The 21,897-nt window shown below is 31.1% G+C and overlaps 1 protein-coding gene and 5 non-coding genes across 9 annotated transcripts in view; 4 read left to right on the top strand and 2 right to left on the bottom strand.

Moving 5' to 3' along the window:
- The window catches only part of LOC143202202 (general odorant-binding protein 83a), a 45,894-nt gene extending 26,978 nt beyond the window's left edge, over positions 1-18,916 (top strand). For 2 of the 4 annotated variants that reach the window (XM_076413528.1, XM_076413530.1), the window contains 4 exons: positions 1,177-1,268; positions 5,723-5,825; positions 18,613-18,677; positions 18,733-18,916. In XM_076413528.1, coding sequence (XP_076269643.1) covers positions 1,177-1,268; positions 5,723-5,825; positions 18,613-18,677; positions 18,733-18,750 — 278 coding nt within the window. In that variant the 3' untranslated portion in view covers positions 18,751-18,916. Of the gene's footprint in view, positions 1-1,176; positions 1,269-5,722; positions 5,826-16,920; positions 17,121-18,612; positions 18,678-18,732 lie in introns of those variants that run through there. The other 2 variants (XM_076413529.1, XM_076413531.1) reach the window with 1 other exon arrangement.
- On the bottom strand, positions 7,073-7,145 carry TRNAV-UAC (transfer RNA valine (anticodon UAC)). The gene has a single exon. It is a non-coding gene; the product is annotated as a tRNA-Val (tRNA).
- On the top strand, positions 7,333-7,405 carry TRNAV-UAC (transfer RNA valine (anticodon UAC)). The gene has a single exon. It is a non-coding gene; the product is annotated as a tRNA-Val (tRNA).
- Positions 9,418-9,490, bottom strand: TRNAV-UAC (transfer RNA valine (anticodon UAC)). Its single transcript has one exon. It is a non-coding gene; the product is annotated as a tRNA-Val (tRNA).
- Positions 12,761-12,833, top strand: TRNAV-UAC (transfer RNA valine (anticodon UAC)). Its single transcript has one exon. It is a non-coding gene; the product is annotated as a tRNA-Val (tRNA).
- Positions 14,001-14,073, top strand: TRNAV-UAC (transfer RNA valine (anticodon UAC)). Its single transcript has one exon. It is a non-coding gene; the product is annotated as a tRNA-Val (tRNA).
- Positions 18,917-21,897: the final 2,981 nt, after the last annotated feature.

The raw sequence follows: 21,897 nt of genomic DNA, 5'->3' as shown, positions 1-21,897 counted from the left end.
AAATTTCTCGGAATATCATTCGTTTTTCCAAAGCACAAAAAAAATTTTCCCAGTTCACACGAAGCATTAGCGGTAATTTAATAACATTAAAATAAGTAAGAGGTATGGAGTAAAAAGTATCAGTCTAATATATAACCCAAGCAGTCAAATTAAATTCATTTGGTACTCTAGAGGTACAAGCAATATTATAAATAACCTGAAATAGCAGGATATACTGGGTGCTCAATAAGTTAATTGAAATAAAACAGAAATTAATGGACCTAAAACGATTTCCTTCAACTTACTTACTTAAAAGTGGCTCACTGCAACAGTTGTTAACTCACTATGCGACATACAAACACAGGGGGAGCTAAATCTGGAAAGTAAACTGAATGTTGCAAATATCAGATTCCAAGGAACACTCAAAACAGTGAGTTTCTCCAGATCAACGTGCATCAAAGGTGTCATTCATATCGATTATCTTTAGAAAAGGATAAACGATTACCGACAATTAATACTATTTTTATATATAGTTATATATTTTCATATAGCTTTTGGATAGATTTGAAGGGGATTTAAAGCAAAAAAAAACATTTGGTGAAGAGAAAAGCGTTATTTCATCAAAACAATGCACGAGCGCACACATATGTAGTCACCACGACAGAAACCCCGTCAAGCATAGTCTCCAGATTTAGCGTACCGCGATTATTTCCTGTTTTCAAACCCGAAAAAATGGTTGAGTGGTACATGATTTGGATCGAATGAAAAGGTAATCTTGAGGACTGAAAAAATCTATTATTTTGAAAGAATTATAATATTATATAATATAGTTCTATATATAATACTATATTATCATATAGTATTGAGATAAAAGGAGTTTAATTCAAAAAGTCACTGACTTATCGAATTACCCTCGTACTTACGCGCAAAATTAATCTGTGTATAGAGAAATAAATGTGCTAGTCAACTGGATCAACGAAAAAAAGTTTTAGCGATTTTTCAACCGAGGTGTTATATTTTATAACAATTTTTTTCGGTTCTGTACACACCAACTGATTAAATAAGTTGAACTAAACAATTATTGATGTTTACATCTTATTTAATATACACGACCTTGTACGTGACAATACGCTATTTTGCGAAACTCAACTTTATTATTAAATCAAGTGGAATAATTTTTCTTGTGTCCTCTTGTAGATCTGATCGAAAAAGTTAATAGCGCGAAGACATTCGCTGATGACGAAAACCTCAAATGCTATATAAAGTGTCTCATGGCTCAAATGGCTTGCGTAAGTATATTATAAATAATTATGCAGGTTGTTTTTTATATTTCAGGATTATTTACTAAAGTAGTTTTATAGTTTTTCAGATTATTGTCCCATGAAGGTGTGAAACAAAATATATTATTGGGTACCATATCAGTACTGTACGATGAATGATCCTTGAAAAAATTATTTCGAATGATTGGGTACTGGTGGACGATAATCGTCAATCTCTGAGTTATTTCTGTCACTATAAAGACTTGCAATTATAAGTCCACTAAAATTTTGTGGACGCTATATTTACGTAAAAAGTTAGTACTATTACAAAACAAACACGAATTGAAATATAAAGACATTACTTTAACATTTTAACGTTCCCAAACTGTTTATTTACTAAATTTTTACTAATTTAATAATTTTTTATTTATGATTTTAATTTTTATTTAATTAAATAAACTAATTTATTAAAAATATAACTTACATCATATATATTGATTTAATGCACAAAAAAAGCTGCACACGTTGGGATGGAAAGATATAGGTAAAAAGTATTGATAAAAAGATAGAATGCAAGATATTTCCACGTGAGAAGAGTCAATATAATCAAAAATATTTTATAGATTATATTTTTACAATATCTTCAAGGAAATTATGTGAACAAAAATAAAATTAATCAAGATTAAATGAAGAGTGACGAACAAAATGATAGTAAATACTTTAAAAATTCATATAAATAAATCGCTATTTTTATTTATAAGTGTAAATTATTATACCACTGAACATTATAACAAAGTTTCATAAGTAAGATTATTTTAAATGAAGTAATACATGTCTGTATATTATAACAAAAAATATATGAATAGAACTATTTTGAATTTTGATCTCGCCCGTGCAGATCATCTTTAATTGTCTTCTATGGCTTTCGTTTACCTACTGCTTTCTACTTTGTCTTATGTCCCACGTGAGAACTATAAATGAGGAAAAAAATTTCTATGAAACTATTTTAGAAATGTTAATATTTTTTGCAACATTCATTTCAAATCGTGATACACAAATTAACATTTTTATTACCTGCAATATTTGATTAACGCTTTGTTAAAAAATATATTCACAAATGAAATCTGAAATGAATCAGAAATTAATACTACTAAAATTTGCAGGAAAATTTTAATAACCTTATAGAATTACCTCTAGTATAATGATACACTTTGTCTCAAGAATCATATCAATTACTATCAGTACTTAAGCAAGAACAATTGTTCCCTATGGCTTTAACCAATTAGGTTACCTAATGTGTCTAAATAATAATAGCGGCAATATCCACAATGAAGGTGAACATTGCGAATTCGTAAATTACGACAATCTCCTCAGTCACAAGCTTTTCTCCCAACTTTTTTTTTCGTACAGGCACTGATTACAAATCAAACCGCAAGTAATTAATATCTTTATACATCGGCCGCGCTCAACTGGTTCTTTATTATCATCCGGGACTTGAGGAACGCCAAAAGGGAACCGCACAAAGACCGAGTTACAATTTTTAATTAAACTGCTAAATAATTTTTCAAGTTATGCAAAATTTATTCGTAAAACAGAACTGTTAATATTTCATAAATGTATTAACTTTCCCCCCTTTCATCATCACACTCAGATTAAAATTCTCCGATGGCGGGCAACTTCTGATCCTCAACTTCGTTCCAAAGTTCGTTTACATTAGAAAAATGTATGCTTTAGAATGATGAGAGTTCATAAATACCTTCTTCCGTTATATTAAATTTCTTTTCCATTTTCTTCAGTGGGGCGAAACAACAGTGAAAAAAATAAAGAGCGGGTTTGTTTTTTTTCTCTGCATTTATTTGTTTTAAACTTGTCAAATGTATGTATAATATATTATAATTATATAAAGTAAATGTATAATATATTATTATTACCAACCAGCTTATTTAATTCATACTAGCGACCCGCCCCGGCTTCGCACGGGTGCAATGCTGATACTAAATTAAATACACTACAGAAGAAATATGAACGTTGCATATAAAAACATAGCGGCCCGCTCCGACTTTGCACGGGCATAAAATATATATGCCTATGTCACTCAATGAAAACATGATTAAAATCGATCCAGTATTTTATTGTTCATTCATTACTGCCCTTGGCCTGCACGCATTAAATTTGAAGTAAAACAATTCCTCTTCCCCTATACTTACTATGAAGATTTCCTGCTATCTTTGGAATATCTAAATTCATACAATTTTTATTACATTACACATTTTTAAACGCAAATTTTAAATTTGTAATATCTCCGAAAATATTTGTTTAATTTACATGCTGTAAGGAACCATATTGATCTATATTAATTGCACACTGTATTTAAGGTACTTAATTCGATAAGGATTAATGCCGTATTGCTTAAAATAGCTTCGTAAATAAGCCATTTTCTCACGTAAAAAGTAAACAATAAAAATGGTTAATGTGGGTTATCCCTAAAAGATAAACATATACCATCGCGGACTTTTTTGTAGACCTTTTTATGGTGTACAATAGTGTAGTACATTAATTTGATCTAACTCGTAGGGTTAGGCAGCGTTTTTGCTAATTGTTAAATAAGCCTAAAAAAATAGGTTAATTTACGACATCACGTTAGAAACCTGTTAGAATGTTGCCTTAGTATATTATGCATGTATTATACATATAAACCTTCCTCTTGAATCACTCTATCTATTGAAAAAAACCGCATCAAAATCCGTTGCGTAGTTTTAAAGATTTAAGCGCACATAGGGATATGGGAACAGAAAAGGCGACTTTGTTTTATACTATGTAGTGATTGAACGATGAGGCCATGAAAATTATACTTTATTCACTAAAACAATTGAACTCACGTCATCGAAATTTATGACTTCAATGTTGCCGCATCAACTTTGACTTTTAGTTAATTTTGGTTTTAAATGTAATTAAAATAATGAAGCAAAAATAATATTATCAAATATTATTTATTTTAACATTATCGTACATCTAATTAATATACCATCAAATGACAAACAATAGTTAATTTTATAGACGCAATAGTTTTAGTTTAAAATTGTTTATTATATTTATATTGAGATTTTTTCTACACCACCTATGAGGTAGAGTTCTAGGTGTACTTATTTATGTATTGGTATCCCCTGGAGGCCTAATTAATCTACCTAATTAACAGTTGTATACCTAAGTAATGTATTTCACTTTCACTAGAGAGTATATATTTTTATGTTTAATATTTTTGTTTATTTTCGTCGTTGTAGTGTTTCCTTGAAGAGTCATTTTGATAACACTGTATTATTTGTAACGTGCAACAATTATACATACATTTTCCACACTCTGCATTACGACTTTCTACAGTTATAGAGTATTAATTATATACTCACAGTGAGTTGTTATCGCTTTACACATCTTGAAAGTTTCGTTCAGTCAATATACTGAGTAACAATTTGAAATAACTCATTCTTTAATATGGTATTTTCCAAACTTAATTTATTTATACAACCTTTTGATACGCTTGTTGGGATATTTTCCACCAATATGGTATGGTGTACCAAGTACTCAAAGGCAGAATCGATACAAAAACAGGTTCATTTCTCCATGGTAGTTGCCCTTGGACTTGAAGAAAAACACTAACTCTACTCCAGGGATAAAACCATACCTATATCTATTATTTTATACTAACAAAACCTAATCAAATGTTATTCTAATGTTTACCTTTTTCCCTCAACTTTTGTTGTCTTTCAACTATTTTTATTATACATAAAATAAAATGACAAATCTTCCTTAATTTTGATATTTGCTTTTTATTACTGTATTGTTCTAAAAGCAACGTTTGGTACTTCCATTATACCTCCTCGTGGGGTGTCTACACACTATTAACATACTATGTTTCCTATCAGTGTATGATATCCTTTCATTGAAACAGCTGAGTATACACAAGTTTTCTATAGATACTTTCCAGATTAACAGTCTTCTTTAATATGATTTGTTATAAAATTATAAAAATTATGTTTAAGAAATACTGTTTATAACGGAAGAACTACTCAATATAAATCTATAATAAAACTTCAACTAACTTCTTCTAATAAAACCGCAACAAGTTAATATTTAATAGATTATATATTCAGCAGGGTGGAGGAGGCACTATTTGAAAATATTATTACCACTGCTACAGAGACGTATTACATAAACACAGAATAATTAAGAGCTTCATAAAATACATTTATCAAGAACATCATCCAAAAACAGAATGGTTGCAGCTCGTCAACAGCAGCAGAAAAATCTCATTACTGCAAAAATCCCTCTCATTGGGTACTGATTATGGATGATGATGAAGAGTTTTCATTACCAACTTTTCTTTGAATTAGAGAAAAATATAAAATTTCCGCTAGTTAATATATGTGCGTGTATAAGGCCTTCAATTAAAGTGTGGTGTGGAACGTATAATATATTTTGTATTTTAGATTGATGACGATGGCATAATAGACGTCGAGGCAACCATTGCAGTCCTTCCAGAAGAAATTCAACAGGAGGCCGATCCAATTATACGAAGCTGTGGAACAAAAGGTACATTAGAAAACTTAATAAAATAGAGACCATAAAAAATAAACACCAAATGGTACTAATATTTGTGTTAGCTTGTTCAATTACTTACTTAATTAACAGGTCAACTGAAAAGTCCCCTGCCTGCCATAGTAAAACACATTTGGCAATATTAGTTCTTTTTATTCAACATAATTCCCTTCAAGGGTGATACACTGATTATAGCGACCGTCCAACTTTTCGATACCATTTTTCTAGTACGATTTGTCTTTTTCTTCAAAATAGGCCTCAGTTTCGGCGATCGACAAAAATTTCTGCCAGCGAGCATTCTTTTGAGATCTCAGAACAGGAAATAGTTGCTGGGAGCCAGATCTGGAGAATACGGTGGATGAGGAAGCACTTCGAAGCTCAATTTATAGATTTTTGACATCATTTTCACTAACTTGTGACATGGTGCATTGCCTTGGTGAAGCATTACTTTCTTTTTCTTCAAATTCGGCTATTTGGCATCAAGCCAAGTTTTTACTTCAACTGTATTTTTCCCTACAAAAAGCAATATTTTATCAACACACAAAATTCCTTTTTACCCATTTTTTTCACAATAACAAAAGTTGCTTCACTCAATATGCTATTTCAATTCACAAACTAATGATCCGACAGCTATCAAATTTATACACGCATCTCTTGAGGATTAGGGCTAAAATTAACGGAAAAACATATGGATCTAATTCTAGTAGCGCCATCTATGAGTCAGACCGGGGACTTTTCAATTGACCTGTTACAACCAGAAAATGATTATCTCCATATAAGCTATGGTACTTAATTATAAATAATTTTTAATGCATGCAACACCCAAACTAAATCAGTTATTTTCCATTATTCCATTCTAATTTAAATTCCAGTACTTTGCTATGTATATTACCATATGAGATTCTTTCATAAATAAATTAGATAATAACAAAAGCGAAACCTATATCTGTTAAATTCGAGCACAAACTTTTTTAATTTCCTTAACTTTATTGATTCAGAACGTTCTTTTTTTACTATAAATAACACCGATAAGGCAATCTTGGAGACGCTCCGAACACCTTTTTGCATTTTTATGGGCATATTTGAGAAAATAAAACAGGTTCTTTAATCTGTTCTTGTAATATAAGATCATTATTATTGAAGTCATATAATATCTTGTTCATTTTTTGTTACTTTGTCACAAATATTTAGAAATGTCTCAAAGAATGACATATGATATGTAGAAAAATTTTTAAAAAGTGTGGTTCCGCCCGGGATCGAACCGGGGACCTTCTGCGTGTAAAGCAGACGTGATAACCGCTACACTACGGAACCTATATCATAATGTTTTCATTCCACATATTTCCATCGAGCGTTAAATTTATGGAACAAATTACATAATTCATTTTTTCTCGGCATTCTAATAAGTGAAAGTATCAAAATAGTATAATTCTTTAACTAGGTTATTTTTTAAAACTTTCAATCAGAGCACTGGTGCAAAACCGTTAACAAAATGTATATCGGTTCCGTAGTGTAGCGGTTATCACGTCTGCTTTACACGCAGAAGGTCCCCGGTTCGATCCCGGGCGGAACCACACTTTTTTAAAATTTTTCTGTGACATCTTGAGTCCATTTTGCAAGATCGTTAAAAATAAAAATTCAAATATAATATAATATAACTATCCCTTATATAAGTTTGGAAACAAGTTTTGTGCCTTTCTTAACCACCTGTTGGCGAGCCAAGCCGGAATATTTATTACAAATAGAATTATAATTATATAATGTTTATATAAAATATTTTTAAAACACATCAAAAAACAATATTTTCGGACAACTGATAACTTATTTCCCCATTATACACTCTTATTGTCTCGAATATTATAAACCAAAATTAAAAACTATAAATGAAAAAATAATTTTTCCATAATATAATCGTAAACACAAAATTTACTGAATACAGGATTTAAATATTTGGATTTTGATTACAAAACATTTTAATTTCTTTCTTATATACATTTTTGTTAAATTTGGTTTTGTACTTTCTTTTCCAATAAGTTAACAATATTAGAGATAGCTGCGCACGCGATTTTTTATATTTTAAAGTCTCCTTTTACCACAAGAGTTTATCTAGACTGGACCTAGAGTTTAACGTGGGCTCCGAACTTTAACCACGGTCATCGCCATTAAGCCCGCCGACTGGCGAGTAACCAACCAACTTAGAAATCATCCTAGAAGATATCCGGTCTTACCAAGCCTGGTTACTGGTGTGAGTGGCATTATTTTCCTTGTCGGATCTTACCTAGGACAATCACAAATATTACTCAATGACAAATATAAATTTACGACCATGCCCCGGCAGGATTCGAACCCGCGACTATCGCAACAGTAGGTGGACCATCCTGTCGCTTTTACCACTGCGCCAACCAAGGCGGCGCACACAAATTAAAAGATATTCATGGTACCCTTCCATAATATTTAGAAGGTATTGCATAATAGCAGAATAATAAACATATATGCAACAATTCTTGCTTGCTGTATTACAACATATACAGTTAATTCTCCCTTTTATATTGTACTGTCTTGTACCTAAACTCTATGAATTTGAAAGCACACATTCGTCTGTTTCAAAAATATTTGCGGAGAAACACGTATAATTATTTTAAGTTTCCATACCTCTCAATTTACTTCCTTTAAAAAAGCATTTTTGTACCTCTAATTCTTTTCAAAGAATCTAATTTGAACCCAGCAACTGCTGATTCTAACATTTCACTTGTAACCATATTTTCCTTTTCGATAAGTCCAATTACATCTCGGAAAACAATCATCTGATTATGTTTGCGCGTTTAATGCAATAAATGATACAAAAGTAATGTTATAACAAGAGATTTCCTTAAAATGGAACATAAAAATAGCAAAAGGAAGCAAGTACAACCTGTAATAATCTTACAAAAGTTTAAGAAACAAAAATAAAGAAAAACTTGCCAATTTTTGCTTTTATATCTCCAACCCTCTAGCGGTTGAAAGATAAACAGTGAGAAATAATTTGTACTAATAATTTCCTTCTAAAATAATTAACGTTTTGTATTATTTTTACATGACTTTTTCCGAATATTGTGACACTGAATGTGCCCTCATTGTTTTCTAACCAATAATTTTCAGATTTACATCAATTAATTTTACAATTGCATATGATGATTTGGCTTGGAACATTATGAAAGCCAACTAATCCAATTAAATTATACAACTACACATATATGCTGTTCAAGATGTACAAATAATTCAATTATATATATATATTTGGCTTCTAAGTCATTAAGTTTCCCAAAAAGTCTATCCTTAAGTTTTTGCGTAATTTCAATTTAAATATTTTATAAATTTTATAAAATATTCTCAAATGCATCAACCGTTATTGTTGAACTAACTTAAATAAAAACTATGATTTCTGTCAACTTTTATAATTACGTAAATATATATTTTATGTCTTAACATATTTAAAATTATTTAGTAAAGTGGAAAAATTCATTAGATATAGCAAAATAAATGTTCACGCTTTAAAACAATTAAAGTTAAAAGGAAATATGTAATATTAAAAAAAGAAAAAATAGTGTGGTTCCGCCCGGGATCGAACCGGGGACCTTCTGCGTGTAAAGCAGACGTGATAACCGCTACACTACGGAACCTATGTTCGAAATTAGTTACAACATATAGAGAAATATATGAATATAACATAACACGTAGCCGGTTAAGAGTTTTAGTAATCAAGTAATTTGTTTTTTTCAAATTCTTTTATAATTTTCAAACGCTATCAACTCTTCTAGTAAAATGGTGAATTTTTGCGATTTCTGGGTATAAATCTGAACCAGGTGATTTAACACAAGTACCTCCGGAAGAAGGGGAAAGATCTGAGATATACGGTGGATGTATAAAAACTTTCCGACTTCGTCTCGATAAAAGGAAACAATTTTCCGGCATTTATAATCGTTTGTGAAGTTTCTTCAGACTTTACCGACGGATTTTTCTTTAAAAAGCGACGTAATTTGCTTTTGTTTCAGTAGAGATTCATGAATATAAATTAGGATGATACAATGTTTCATCATTAATTCATGTGCAGAGCAAGTATTTTTTGCAGCATCGCAGCAAGCATGACCTTTTTGATTCTTTTCCCTTTCACTAGTTTTGACGCTGACTTTCACTTAAATATATACCACCATCACCACCACATATCATAACTGATGAACCTACGCTATGTGACTTGGTGAAAATGACCTGTAATCTTAATTTTCAAAACTACAATAAGTCCTGACCAAGTAATGATACATATGGAATGGTCTATTGACTGTTATCACTTAAATACGCTATAGTACGTCTTCATCGAATAAATACTATTACATCTATATGAGTTTAACGCCATGTATTGGGAAAACCCGAAATAATTTTTCCCCAACCTTATATATTGATAAATACAATTCATATTATACAGTCATTAAGCACAAAAATTACTAAATTAACCATCAAATAGTATAAACTTTTCATAAATATATTTACAAAACTTTCACTACTGTGAATTAAAATCTTGTCTTACTAAGTTTTGATCATAATAGGTACTACATACTACACTGTTTTCGGATAATTTATTTAAGAATTCGTAGCCACATTCTTCTTGATAATTTTTCTTTGTAAAAAATGGCAATATATAGAGATTATGACGAATGAAGTGATAAGTCAATTGAAAAGTCCCCGGCCTGACACATCGATGGTCCCACTAGAATTAAATCCATGTGTTTTTTATTAGCCCTAATCTTCAAAAGATGCGTGTATAAATTTGACAGCCGTCAGATCATTAGTGTGTGAATTATAGCGTTTTGAGTGAAGTCACTTTTGTTACTGTGAAAAAATGGATAAAAAAGGATTTCGCGTGTTGATAAAATATTGCATTTTGAAGGGAAAAAATACAGTTGAAGCAAAACCCGAGTTTCCAGATACTGCCCCAGGAAAATCAACCATCAAGTATTGGTATGCTTAAGTTTAGACGTGGTTAAATGAGCACCGAAGATGGTGAATACAGTGGACGCCCAAAAGAGGTTGTTACCGACGAAAACATTTAAAAAATTCACAAAATGATTTTGAATAACCGTAAATTGAAACTGAATGAAATAGCAGACACTCCAGACATATCAACTGAACGTGTACATCATATAATTCACGAATATTTGGATATGACAAAGATATGTGCAAAGTGGGTGTCGCGCGAGCTCACTTTTGACCAAAAACAACGACGCGCTAATGATTCGGAGCAGTGTTTGAAGATGATCAAGCATAATAAATCCGTGGATGAAACATGGCTCCATCATTTCACTCCGAAGTCCAATCGACAGTCATTCGAGTGGACTGAACACGATGAACCGCTCCAAAATGTGGGAAAATGCAACAGTCGGCTGGTAAGTTTATGACATCTGTATTTTGGGATGCGCATGGAATAATTTTCATTGGCTACCCTAAAAAAGGAACGACCATCAACAGCGAATATTACATAGCGTCATTGAACCGTTTGAAGGACGAGTTCGCCGAAAAACTGTCGCATTTGAAGAAAAAGAAAGCGCTGCTTCACCAAGACAATGCACCGTGTCACAAGTTAATGAAAACTATGGCAAAAATCCATGAATTGGGATTCGAATTCTTAGTCCACCGTATTCTCCAGATCTAGCCCCCAAAGACTACTTCTTGTTCTCAGATTTCAAAATAATTCCCCCTGGGAAGAAATTCATTTGGCCTATTTTGAAGCAAAGAACAAGTCGTACTACAAAAATTGTATCGAAAAGTGGAACGGTCGTTATAATCAGTGTATCAGCCTTGAAGGGAATTATGTTGAATAAAAAAAACTGATTTTGCCAAAAAAATGCCACTATGGTAGGCCGGCGACCTTTCAATTTGACCTGTTAACTTATGCTATATCACGTGGCACATTTAATAACTATTTTTGTAACAAAATCATCTCTGCAACATAATACTTAACTTTACAAAAAGACACGTTATATATTTTGGATAAAAATTAAAAATATTAAGATATTAAACAGAAAGTTGCATATTTCTTGGCGAATAAGAATAAATATCAGGTTCTATTACCATCAATTCTGGTATTCGGTTATTTACATTTCTGGCGCTCAAATACATTTTTATCGAATTAGAACGGCGAAGAAACCTTCGATTTATAGAAATATTTTATTGGAAACGATGGAATATCTTCCTCTTGATAGATAATGCGTAAACTTTGATATAGCTCAGTCAGAAATATTGTTTAGTTAGGTTATGATCACTGTTCATTGATTTATCTCTTTGATATACATTTTGATAAATATATATTAACACGGTCAGCAGGAATAGGTTTTATTTTTAGACAGAAGCAGCATATAATCGTGTAGATCAGAAAACATTCTGATACCATAACATATATTGATATCAAAAATCCTTTCAATCTGATGAAATTACTATAGGTCATAGAGTACCGATGTAACATTCAGGAAACCTGAATAACTGATATCATAATTTTAATATTCTGATTCCCATCGGATCCAGTGCTTTGCAACTTCAATCAACTATGGTATATGAACGGTTAAATTATTTAATTTTATAGCAATTTCTGCATTGCTTTATCTGATTATCCTAGTGGACTTGGGTGAAAAAATCCATCGATACCAACTCCACTAGAGAAGTTTAGAATACCCAAAGACATTTCTATACTAAACATAATCAAAATTCTGATAAAAACAAGGTGAACGTACAAGATATTGAATATTGAATAGGAAAAAATAATTCTATGTAATAGAATTAACATTTTCGTTCTTTGACTTTCGTTTGACCAAAATTTGTTGGTTACCTTGTACTAGATAGATAACTGTCTTAAATTCTTCACGAAAGACATCGACTATTAAACACTTAGAAGAAAATGTATCGGTTCCGTAGTGTAGCGGTTATCACGTCTGCTTTACACGCAGAAGGTCCCCGGTTCGATCCCGGGCGGAACCATTTATTTTTACAACCAACTGAGTTCTTATTGACCAACAGCAACTTTCTAATTAATAGCCATTGAAAAAATCTTCTTATGATCATTTTATTTGCAAATTTAGAAAACCTCTTTTATTCTATATCTATATGTCATAGATTAATGTTAAAAACGCAGATACCTCTATATCCTTGAATGGATTATCGATATGACGATTTCATTGGAACCAAATATGAATGGCCAAATGATATCTTAATATTGATCGTTGTTCTTAATTCCTTGCATATATTGTTGTAATGTCCTTCTTGTCTATAGTTTCCATCAAGGTGTCTCAACTCAGCATCTTTATAATGAAAGAAAAAACTTTATTATGAGGATATTAATTACTCTTAGCAGATAATACTGTTTTCTAAAAAAACTCAAAGTAATTATGCTTGGTGTATCATGAAGACATCATTGTTAATTTTTGTTAAAATTGTCACCAGTAAAGTGTCACATTTTAATATCAGACAACTGTAATGGTACAGCCTTTAAACATTATTGATTTTGTATGGGAACCACATATTTTTTTTTACATTCTTCCGTTGAAATGTTGAGCTGAATCTTTTATTTTAACATTTCTTAGCATAAAACGTCAGTTTTCAATTTCGGATTATTGCGATACTCGGTGTATTTTGCATTTTTGACTTTCGTTACTTTTGTTAATTAATTTAAAGAAAACTGCTGCCGAAGACCATCATATACTTCTGGAAACTTATGGTTATGCTGCTCCATCATACCCCAGCTTTCGATATTAGATTTAGCCATTTGAAAGTAGCGATTCTGATGTCAAGTGCTAAAGAACAACACCTGGAAGAACAAAAGATGAATGGAAGAACCCCAGATCAAACTTTCAACATCTCAATTTTTACGAGCTTATCATATTTGATTTATCTTCTTTTTTTCGCCATCACATTTTTTTCTGTTCGTATTTTGTGCGGAATCAGAGGTACTTTTATTTTACTGCTTTAGTTTGAAATATGCGTACATTATTTAATTTATACCGAACATTTAATTGAAAATGCTCTTGAAACCTTGTACAAGATAAATAATTATGACTAGTTAAATGTTTTATACATATTTTAAATGTATATTATATTCTTCGAGCAAGGTACCCATCGACCAAGCAAAATATCAGTTTTAAAGTCAAGGGTTCCGTAGTGTAGCGGTTATCACGTCTGCTTTACACGCAGAAGGTCCCCGGTTCGATCCCGGGCGGAACCATTCATTTTTTTTAAGTCAATAAGACGAACTGTAAATAGTGTGTGAATGAAATGAATAATGACCTTGCAAGATCTTTTGAAAAATCTATAAAACATTGGCAGGGTTATTTTTAAGATATAAATAATATCAGACTTAAGCGCTATAAAACGTTTTTAAACTATAATAAACGAGCCTAAATTGATGATGATTTGATATAACATAAACACATTAAAAGTGAAGAAAAGTAAATAATGAAAAGCAATTAAATTAATACTTGTTATATATATCTTATTATTTTTGTTAATTTAACTGTTTTAATATGAAATAATAATACATTATTTACATTTTCTTAGTTTATTTTAAGTTTATTAGTTTCATTTTTACTAATTGACAAAGTTTTTTTGAGATATCATACTTAATCGCTATTTTTTATTTATGATAAACAAACCTAAAATGGCCACTTTTAAATGATGATTTTATATCATATAAACATATTGAGAGTGAAAGAAAGCAAATAATGAAAATCATTAAAATTAATACTAGTTATTTTTGTTAAATTGACTATTCTTAATGAGTTTCATGAATAGTTATCATTAAAATAAATAATATCTTAAAGATCATGAGTTATTGATATTAAACTGTTGAATATATTTTCACAGGTTCATGTAATATGTAGATACAAATATGTCTGGTGTAATAATAATAATAAACAAATATTGATGACCAAAATTGTAAATATCGTTTTTCAATATATTCCCCGTGAAAACTAACGATTTTTCTATGCGTTTAAATTAATTTTTGTCTTTTTCTATTCCTACTGAGGTAAATCAAGAACATGACAACATTTTCAAAGAAGGTTCAATAAGATTTGGTTCCAATTAAAACGTCATATCTATAACTAAGACAATGATATCATGGTATATTCTGGTATTTTAACATTAACCTATGGAATATAAATTTATGATATGGATTTTACAAATAAAATGATCACAAGAACTAAAATCTTTTTGAATTTGTTTCAATGGTTGTAAATTAAGAAGTTACTGTTGGTCAAGAGAGATCGAACCGGGGACCTACTGCGTGTAAAGCAGACGTGATAACCGCTACACCACGGAACCCGTGCACTTTTTGCTATTACCTTTGGTGGTCGATGGTCAACCTCTACAAAAATGTAATACTAATAAATATTAAATTTGTGACATTGACTTTATCGCATATAGTTATTTATTTTATTAGTTATTTATTAGCACAAGGTTACTAATACATTTTTATTAACGGATATATTTTGATGTAAAACATTTGTTGATTTTAATGGATAATGTAATTTTTACTACGAATACCTAGATTATCGAAAAGTCTTTAACTTTAATTAATTAAAAAATTTAAATTAATTAATTTCCTTTCTTTCTGTTTATTCTTCATCTCGTCGTCAAAATGGTAATACCATGACGAAAGAATACTTTTTTGAAAGTTTCCGTCACCATTTTTAAATTAATGAAGCCAAAACCGACAATTATATGACGCAACTTAACATTATTTTCTAAAAGTGTTTAATTGGCTTCGCCAGCAAATTTTTTTAATCAAACGACCATGGCAAGGAAAGTCAAAAATATAATTGTGAGTGTTCCATCACTAGCAATATAAGATTGTTATTTCACTGCGTTTAATATTATCTATAAGAAACTCTCAATTAATTGTAACTAAAAATTTTAAGATTGTTATTTGATAAAATGTCATCGTTTTGGAACCCCATTTAAAAATAGACATCAATGGTATTTGTTCTAATCGTGAGTATTACTAAATATATGCGACACTAAAACCATCTATTAGGAAATGCCGACATAACTTTTTTCACCCTACTACTACTCAATAATAACTATATTTCAATCAATAACTAAAACACTGTAAATACTATTGCACTGATTTTATTATTAAAATTTATCAAATACATTACCAAGCAAGCCAAGTCATGCTACATTAAAACTATATGAAAGTTCTTTGAGGTTCCGAGATGGGTTTTGATCCAATAAGTTTTGAAAATCGTTGTTTTACAACTGTTTTGATTTTCAATATCAACAATTGGGATATAACGGAGCCTGATCAGTGGAAGTTTCAGAGTGTCTGCTGGCTTGGACAGCAAATTTCTTGAAATCAAACATTAACAATAATGAATATCAATAATACAATTTTAAACTTGTATTGTTGGATATATAAATAATTGGGTGGATGCGCCACATGCATATACGGTTGCATAGTCGACATTAAAGTAGTTTCCTGTAAATTATAGTGAACGCTACGGCGCATGCTCGTACTAATGCCATCCGGTCAGGATGAAGATCCCGCCATCTTGATTCATTCAGTATTGGGCTTTTGACCGAGATGTTTGTCAAAATAAATAGAGATTGACTCAGTTGAATCCAGTGTACACGATATATACGATTGTATCCGGTTTACAGGATTTATTGAAATTATTTTGCAATTTAGGTAAAAACGATACAACAGGGAGGCGTCGCTGAAATCCATTATCCGAGTTCAAGTCGATTTATTACCTTGAAGTTGTACAATGCAAATGGAACGGTGAACTTCCGACATCCACTTGGTCGCTTGATAAACAAGAAAATGTTTTATGTTTTCAGTTTAGATGATTTCCAGGAAATTCGGTTTTTATTTCGTGTACAACGATGGATAATGGACTGACACGAAGAGCGTTTTGAATTTATTTGATAATACTAATCATACTTACCAGTAACCTGTGTTATTTTTGTTTTCTATGTCGTATTTTGCAGTAATTTAATGGGACTTTTGATGTATATTAATTCTTTATTTAATTTATAATAGATTTTTCTGTAATGTTTTGTTCTGTTCTAGTTGGTAAAACTGCCTGCGAAAACGCTTGGTTAACACATAAATGTTATGCTGAAAATTTTGCGGAATACATGTTAATTTAAAAACAAAATGTTGTTATACCTGAACGAATGCAAAAAAATATTTCTCAAAACTTTATTCTAGCTAATATTAATGTACGATTTTAAGTTGTAATCAACATATAATAAAACAATTTATGATGATTGGTGGAGTTTTGTTTCCATTAATGAACATTCCAAAATTCACGAAACTGGTTATTTATATAAAAAATCTAATCAAATATGTATATTTGGTGCTGATTTTTGTCATAAATTTGGATCAAAGGACTGACTTGATAAAACTTGGTCTTCTCCAGAAAAATCAACCATCACTGACTGACTGATACTAAACATGACCTTAGGAGCATCTATCTATTTCTGTTTGTCATAATCACAAAATAGTCTTGAGTGACAATAGAAGCTCCTCCTGGTTTTTTCTCCTACCTACTTCCCTTTTTCAGTAGTGATTTACAAATGAAAATTTAGTTCCACTAAATTTATCACTGTTAATTTATATGGAACCGAAGTAACAAAATCATCCAATATATTCCAATTCAAACGGTCCAATAACGCTATGTAAAGTCGCTGTTGATGGTCCTTCCTTTTACAAGGTAGTTAATGAAAATTATTCCATGCACATCCCAAAATACAATAATAATATAACCATATATAATAATAATGCCAAAATTATAATTAATCATAAGCCATAATCTTGCCAGCCGACTATTGCGTTTCTCACACTTTGGAGTGGGTTCATCGTATGCAGTCCACTCGCATGATTATCGATTGGACTTCGGAATGAAACGGCGGAACCATGTTTCATCCATTGTCACATATCGACGTAAAAACTCGGGTTTATTACGCTTGATCATCTTCAAACATTGCTCCGAATCATCAACTCGTCTTTGTTTTCGGTGAAAAGTAAGATCGCGCGGCACCCACTTTACACAGAGCTTTCTCATATCCAAATATTCGTGAATTATATGGTGTACATGTTCTGTGGATATCTTTAGAGTGTTTGTTACTTCATTCAATTTTAATTTACGGTCATTCAAAATCATTTTGTGGATTATTTAAATATTTTCGTCGATAACAACCACTTTTTGGTGTCCACTGCGTACCAACTTAGCATACCAATCCTTGATGGTCGATTTTCCTGGGGTAGTCTCCGGAAACTTGCCATAAAGCCAAGTTTTTGCTTTAACTGATGTTTTCCCTTCAAAAAGCAATATTTTACCAACGCGCGCGCGCGCGAAATTCCATTTTGTCCATTTTTTCACAATAACAAAAGTTGCTTCACCCAAAATGCTATAATTCACGAAGTAATGATCCGACAGCTGCCAAATTTATACACGCATCTTTTGAGGGTTAGAGCTAACTAAAAAACATATGGATTTAATTCTAGTAGCGCCATCTATGTGTCAGGCTGGGGACTTTTCAATGGACTTGTTATTACTATAGAGACTAAGTAAACATCGATTGGTTGTCCTAAAGATATCTCTAATTTTAAATTATTGTAAAAATAAATTGTAGGTTAGTCGGCAACGAACAGTAACAAACAATTACAACAGAAACTTTTATATTTTTATAAAATAACCATAACTGCGACGGTGAATTTAGTCATACTAGCTTTATTAATTATCGATTTTCTTTTCAGTTGGGAATAGTCCTTGCGAAAGTTCATGGATGGCACACAAATGTTTCGCGAAAACCCTACCTCAGGTAATATCTTACACTTATTCCTTTGCTTCCCTTTAATAGCGCTGTTTTTTTACAGACATATGTTCTTATATAACTGAGAACAAGCTGAGAAACCCCGACATCAGAGGGCAATGATCACAAAGGCACATTTAGAATGTTATAATTACATTGTCAAACATTTGGCTTGACAATAATTGCGTAGACTAAGATAATTAGATTGTAACGACTATTAGAATAAAACCATCACTGATTTACAAGAACGCTTGTTTTGTGGTATAGTTTTTCAACAGAACGAATATCAGCGCACGATGTTGGCTTTATCGACGAGTCGTTGTACTGTTATGATTAATGTACTATTTCCGAATAGGTTTTAATGTTGCTTTTTAGTCGTAAACAGAGATAATTTCACAACGATTTTTTTAAAATGATTATTACCCTCGGTGGTTCTAGAAAATCATTTTTAACCGACTTTGAAAAAAGAGGAGGTTCTATGTTCGCCTGATTCTATGTTGATTACGGACCGATTTTCAAAATAATATTTTTAATCGAAAGAATGCACCTCCGAGGTGGTCCCATTGGAACCAAGTCAGGATCTGTTGGGGGAAGGGGGAAATCGAGGGAAAACCTTAAATTTTAAAGGCATTTACAAGTTTCACATATTTTTGAGCTGATGTGACGGATAATCGGAAGTCGTTCAGTGCAAAAGCAATTCAGTTTGCTTTTTAAGCACTACCTATAGACAGCTGCTTCTATGATGTAATGGTTAGAGCGTTTAGCTCCCAAACGGAGATCGCGGGTTTGATTCCTGGGGAAGACAATAAGTTTTAGTTGTTCTAATTTAGTTACATTTGTTAAATCACTTAGGCAATTATTGTTTCTTTATTCCTATTTTTCTTCATACCTTTGTTTGGCCTACCCATTGTAAAACTCAATAAAAATAGAACGAGAAAAATAAAATATTTTTAACAAAAAATTGAACCGACTTCAAAAAATAAATTAGAAACCCAATAAAAATTAAAATATAATCAAGATAGCAAGTCCGAGTTGCTTTCGTCTTGTAAGTATATGTTTCTTTCAAGTTACGCGTCGGCCTAGATGCATAAACTGGGCACTGATAGATGTCATTATCACTTCTAACAAATAAATGGAATAAACGGACCATATTTTGATGTCTCTAAACTCAGTTAAAACTCTCATATAACTGAAATTAATAGTACCATTTTGTAAGGCTATAGCAAAACTGATTGAAACAGGAGACAGATACGTTTTTGTTCCCTTTTAGAGCTTAATGACTCGCTACGTATAAATTATAAGAGAACTACATAATGCCCATTGTTTTTCATTCAGTTTTTTGTTCTGTAACGAAAGAAAAGTATTATCGTTTTTATAGCGTAGAATGTTTTTCCTTAAGAGGAATAAATGGGCCCTAACGAGAAATAAATGTAAATGAATTTCCGAAACCAGAAGGAACAAAGTGTTTATTATTTATATCGATGCTTTGATTTGCTGTGTACTAATTAGTTATTATTACTTTTTGTTTTTGGTAGACAGCGAACGGCATTTGGTGACTTAAAAAAATATTTACTAATAATTAACGTTGACTAATTTATATAATCAAAAGCTTATTTTTAAAATACTATTTAATTATTATCTAGTTGTTGTTTACGTTATGTTGATTAAACTTGGCAATAATATTGATTTTTAATAAATTCGCGAAAAATAAACTTTATTTAATAGAGTTTATAATTTGAAAACATTTTTAGTTGTTAGAGAAAAGTGAGACAGAGACCGTGAGTGATACATTTGGTGTACTTTTTGGAAAGAGACTTTATTGTATCACGAATATTATCTTAAGATACTTAACAATTAGGATGATGACTAAGTTTGAAGAAATATTCTTATATATTCACTATTTCTTAAACACACATTATTTCTGCAAAAATTGAAAGGATGGTTGAACGAAAAACCCTTTAATTATCGGATTTAAACTAGCACCAAACCACAACAAGCACCAACACACCATTCGCATAAATTAACGTTTACACGTTTACAAAAAGACGTCTTCCAAATATCGAGGAGATAGAATGAATATGTTGAAAACCTAATAATTTCCAGACCAATGAATGAAACAGTATAAATTAACTTTAGTATATATTGTGGTTCCAGATACTTCGACGATTAAGCAAATACGCTTTAAAATGTCATCAAAATGTTCATTTGTTCAGCTTGTTAATTTCTTCCGGTTCTAACTGCACTTTACTCGAGAATTCGAATAACTATTTCTTAATTTCACGATATATTAACTATATGTTCAAACTAAATACTAGAGAATATATTATTTTATTATGTGCTTTGTATCCTATGCATAATTATGTTACATATCATTTACATACGTTGTAATACTATTCTTATAATTGTGTATTATATAATTATTTTTTTTGCGATATTATATAAGTCTTCAGAAAGTTAAAACTAAATTAAGTTACTTACAAGATAAGGTCATTAGTACCTTGCTAATCCATAAGCCAATAACATAAGTAGTATCTACAGTACTATATAACATCTAATCTATAGACAACCAATAAATATCTCAATCCTTTTTCAACTGACACTATTGTATACCATTATTTAAATACGTTCTTTCATTTAAGGAAATATTTATCAGGTGCCCACAAACATTTTGCAATTTTTTTTTATTACGCCTGGATTGTGCTGTCTTAATGCCAAAGGGAAATTGCGATTATTGGTTCCGCCATCGGACATTCATTGACTCTTAGGCGGTACGAAGTTCGCCAGGTCAGCTAGTAAATAATATTTTCTTGATATCGCTATTTAAATATTTATTCTTGTTAATGAATTCGTCTAGTTCTAAATAATGTATGGAAAGAACACACGTGGATGCTGCTCTATTAGAACTTATTTTCAGAGCCAAATGATTATTGTAACATAATTTTTAAGATATTTTTTAATTTTTTCATTATTATTTTAAAATTTTATAAATTATTTACAGGATGAATAATTTGGAAAAATATTAAATTGTATAATGAGTGAAAAAATCTCCTTTTTACCAACGAGGGTTTATTTGAACTGGACCTATAATTTAACGTGGGCTCCGAACCACGGACCTCGGCGTTAGGCTTACCGACTGGCGAGTGACCAACTTAAAAATCACCCCAGATACCCAGTCTTACACAGCCTGGTTACTAGCGTGACTGGAATTATTTTCATTGTCAGATTTTAA

This window comes from Rhynchophorus ferrugineus, unplaced genomic scaffold, assembly GCF_030347505.1.
Source record: "Rhynchophorus ferrugineus isolate W39M unplaced genomic scaffold, kcgeb_rfMv2 rfM9, whole genome shotgun sequence".
Taxonomy (NCBI): domain Eukaryota; kingdom Metazoa; phylum Arthropoda; class Insecta; order Coleoptera; family Curculionidae; genus Rhynchophorus; species Rhynchophorus ferrugineus.
Note: the sequence above shows the minus strand (reverse complement) of the source record. Positions and strands in the feature narration are given on the sequence as shown.